Source organism: Carlito syrichta, unplaced genomic scaffold (assembly GCF_000164805.1).
Source record: "Carlito syrichta isolate Samal-C Ts95f unplaced genomic scaffold, Tarsius_syrichta-2.0.1 Scaffold123281, whole genome shotgun sequence".
Taxonomy (NCBI): domain Eukaryota; kingdom Metazoa; phylum Chordata; class Mammalia; order Primates; family Tarsiidae; genus Carlito; species Carlito syrichta.
Window position 1 is genome coordinate 109,534 of NW_007067377.1, and position 3,779 is coordinate 113,312.

At 54.5% G+C, this 3,779-nt stretch overlaps 1 protein-coding gene across 1 annotated transcript in view; it reads right to left on the bottom strand.

The window, feature by feature from the left end:
* PADI3 (peptidyl arginine deiminase 3) overlaps positions 1 to 3,779 on the bottom strand; it is a 35,804-nt gene that overhangs the window by 13,803 nt on the left and 18,222 nt on the right. Inside the window, exons 7-9 of the mRNA XM_008048252.1 lie at positions 1,804 to 1,982; positions 1,185 to 1,288; positions 977 to 1,088 (exon numbers count right to left, since the gene is read on the bottom strand). Of these exons, the coding sequence (XP_008046443.1) occupies positions 977 to 1,088; positions 1,185 to 1,288; positions 1,804 to 1,982 (395 nt within the window). The remainder of the gene's footprint in view (positions 1 to 976; positions 1,089 to 1,184; positions 1,289 to 1,803; positions 1,983 to 3,779) is intronic.

The window sequence follows — 3,779 nt, forward strand, 5'->3', positions numbered from 1 at the left end:
GGGAGCGGCCGCTGCACTCCAGTCTGGGTGACAGAGTGAGACTCCAACTCAAAAAATAAATAAATAAAATAAAATAAATAAATAAAATAAATCAAAAAATTAGCTGGGCATGGTGGTAGTTCTGGTTACTCAGGAAGCTGAGGCAGAAGGATCACCTGAGCCTAGCAGGTCGAGGCTGCGGTGGCCATGAGCATGCCACTGCACTCCAACCTGGGCAACAGAGACTCCACCTCAAAAAGCAAAAACACACACAACCAGGCAGGCTCGGTGGCTCAGCCTGTAATCCCGTGCTTTGGGAGGCTGAGGTGAGTGAATTGCCTGAGCCCGTGGGTTTGAGACCTGCCTGGGAACTTGGCAAGACCTCATCTCTACAAAAAAAAAATAAAAAACCAGCCGGACTTGGTAGCGCGTGCCTGTAATTCCAGCTACTCAGAAGGCTGAGGCGGAAGGATCGCCGGAGCCCAGCAGGTTGAGGCTGTGGTGGCTGGGAGTGGCCACTGCACTTCAGTCTGGGCGACAGAGTGAGACTCCAACTAAAAAAAAAAAAAAGCAAAAACACAGACAAACACAAAACAACCAAGCAGCCTTCCTGAGCTCCAGCCACCATAGGCCTGTTCTTGGTTCACCTCAGTGTGATAACCCTGAACGTCTCCCGATATGCCAAGTGCCCCTGGGGGATGAAATCACGTTGGGAGGCCAAGGTGGGAGGATTCAAGCCACCTGCTGAGAAGCCCTGGCCTTGGCTGTGGAGGGCAGGGTGTGTGACCCACGCTCCACCACTCCCTGCAGGCCCAGCGCAGGGCCCAGCCCAGACCCCGAGGATGAATCCAGGTCTCAAATCCATGCCTCTAGGTCTTGAATGAGAAAAGGCGCACCTGGGTCCTCCTGTGCTCTCTCGGCAGGCCCTGGTCAGGGCAGGCCAGCCTCTTCCTCCAGGATGGCGTCCCGACTGGGCCCTGCTGGGGGCCGTGCTTACCTGGATCCAGCGGTCATTGCGGTTCTCGTCCTGCGGGCAGATGGTCAGCTGGCAGCCCGCCTTCCTGGCCAGCTCTGCCACCGCGTCCACAAAACACGTGTTGTTCCTCACGCTGCGGACAGGTCCGGGGAGAGTGGCTCAGGACAGAGCCCAAGCCCTGGGGGCCAGAGGCCACCCGGGCGAGGACGCCCAGCACCCCCAGACTCACCGGCACACATACACCTCCAGGGGAGGCAGGGTGCTGGGTGTCATGATCCAGGGTGCCACGCGGAACACCACGGTGTCGGTAAAGATCGGGGATTCGGAGAAGTCCTGCAGGGGCGGACCGGGAGAGAGCACTGGACTTCAACCCCGAGGCCAGGTGGAAGCTCTGAACCCACCACTGTGGTCCTTGAGCAAACTCCTGGCTTCCCTGCCAGGTGGGATGAGCCAGCAGGTAGTCGAGAGGTCCAGGGTCCTTCACAGCAGCAGTGCCCGCCCACGTCTACCAGGAGTGGAGCCTCATTTCTCTTTTTTAATTTGAGCCAAGGTCTCACTCTGTCATCCAGGCTGGAGGGCAGTGGCATGATACCGGCCACCGCAGCCTCGACCTCCTAGGTTCACGGGATCCTTCTGCCTCAGCCTCCCAGGTAGCTGGGGACACAGGCATGCACCACCATGCCTGGCTAATTTTTAAAAACATTTTTGTCTCACTATGTTGCCCAGGCTGATCTCCAGTCCCTGGGCTCAGGCAGACCTCCCGCCTCGGCCTCCCAAAGTACTGGGATCACAGGCGTGAGCCACCAGGCCCAGCCGGCGAGCCCTCTCTGAGCCCTCTCTGCCCCTACCTCATTGGAGTCGTCCAGCAGGGTGACGTGGAAAGAGATAAGCCCCGTGAAGCCGGCATCAGGGAAGGAGAGGCCTTCCACGAAGAAGCGCTCCTCGTCCCCATGGAAGCGGGGAACCTCATAGGATACCTTGTCGTGGCCCAGCACGTGTCTGTAGGCCTCACATGAGTCCTCGGGGCCTGGGAGGGGAGGAGAGAGGTGCCCGTGACTTCCAGTGGGCCTGGAGAACAGGAGGGACACAGAAATTGCTCCACAGCCTGGCCAAAAACTGTGGAAATTGTCCTGCTGTTGCCTCCACTGGTATGGGTGTGAAGGGTGGTTGACACCCAGCGTGGTCACAGCAGGGGGAGGACGTTCCTTCCTAAGACCAACGCACGGTTCTACCGTCATATGTACTCCTAACCCAGCACTTCCATGACTCGGTATCTTTCTTACAAAATTTCATGTGCAAATTCACTTATCGGTACAAGGGGCTCACGGGTTCATTCATTCAACAAATGTTTCCTAAGCGCTGACAGCACACCCACAAGACACACTTCTGGACCGAGACACAGCCGCGAGTGAGGCCCCTGCCCTCAAGGAGCCCGGGTTGTGACAAAATCAAAGCACCGCAAACCCATCTTGGGTTCAGAGATCCAGATAACTTCCAGCACCTCCAGGCTTCGGAATATTATGCAGCCGTGGAAAAGGATGAAGCAGAGCTCAAGAAATCAGAGGAAGTGCAGAATGTTCTACTCTATGAAGGAAGCTGGCTGAGGGGCAGAATAAACCACAAACGCATGCTTGAGGGTGCGTGGGACAAAGCCGGGAAGAACACACACCGCGCAGTGAACGGTGAACAGGTGCCAAGAGTCAGATTGGGGCGGGGCAGAGAGTGTTCATGGTTCACTTTCTGCACCTCGGTATTGTCTAACATTTAAAACATGAGCATTTTAGACTTGTAGACGTTTTTTATGTATCAAGGGCATTCAGTTCTTGCTTGCATTTGCTGTGATTACAGCATCATGACAATCTCAACCAGTCGCCATGTTTTTTGGAGGGAGGTGATGTAAACTGCATTACGTAGGGGTCAGGTCTGTGGTGCCGGGGCCTGGCTTTGCAACGTGGCACACAAGGGGGGAGACGTGAAGAATGACTGAATCTGCGTGATGGGCATATGGGGTTCAACACGCTGTTCTTTTTTGTGTATACTTGAACTTGTTGATTGTGAGAATTTCTAAACATGCTTAAAATATGGTTTTGGGGGGGATGGGTGGCTCTCACTCTATCGCCCAGGCTGGAGTGTGGGGGCACGATTGTGGCTCACTGCAGCCTAGACTTCCTGTGGCTCAGGTAATCCTCCCGCTTCAGCTTCCCGAGTAGCTGGGACTACAGCTAGCCACCACGCCTAGCTAATTTTTTTATTTTTATTTTGTAGAGATGGGGTTTTGCTATATTGCCCAGACTGGTCTTGAACTCCTGGACTCAAGCGATCCTTCCACCCCAGCCTCCCAAAATACCAGGATTACAGATGTGAGCCACTGTACCTGGCCTGAAAATATGTTTTTAAAATTCATTCATCTAGCTGGGCAAGGTGTAATCCCAGCAATTCAGGAGACCAAAGTGAGAGGATTGTCTGAGTCTGGGGGTTCGAGACCAGCCTGGGCGATTTGGTGAGCCCTTAACTCTACAATAAATCACAAAAACTAGCCGGGTGTGGTAGTTTGCATTTGTAGTTCCAGCTACTTGGAAGGCTGAGGCGGAAGCATCACCTAAGCCCAGCAGGTTGAGACTGCAGTGGTCATGAGCATGCCACTGCACTCCAGCCTGGGCGACAAGAGTGTGACTCCAACTAAAAAAAAAAAAAAATTAAATAGGGCAGGCTCAGTGGTTCAGCCTGTACTCCTAGCACTTTGGGAGGCCGAGGCAAGTGGATTGCCTGAGCCTGCAGGTTCGAGACCAGCCTAGGCAACTTGGTGAGACCTCATCTCTACAAC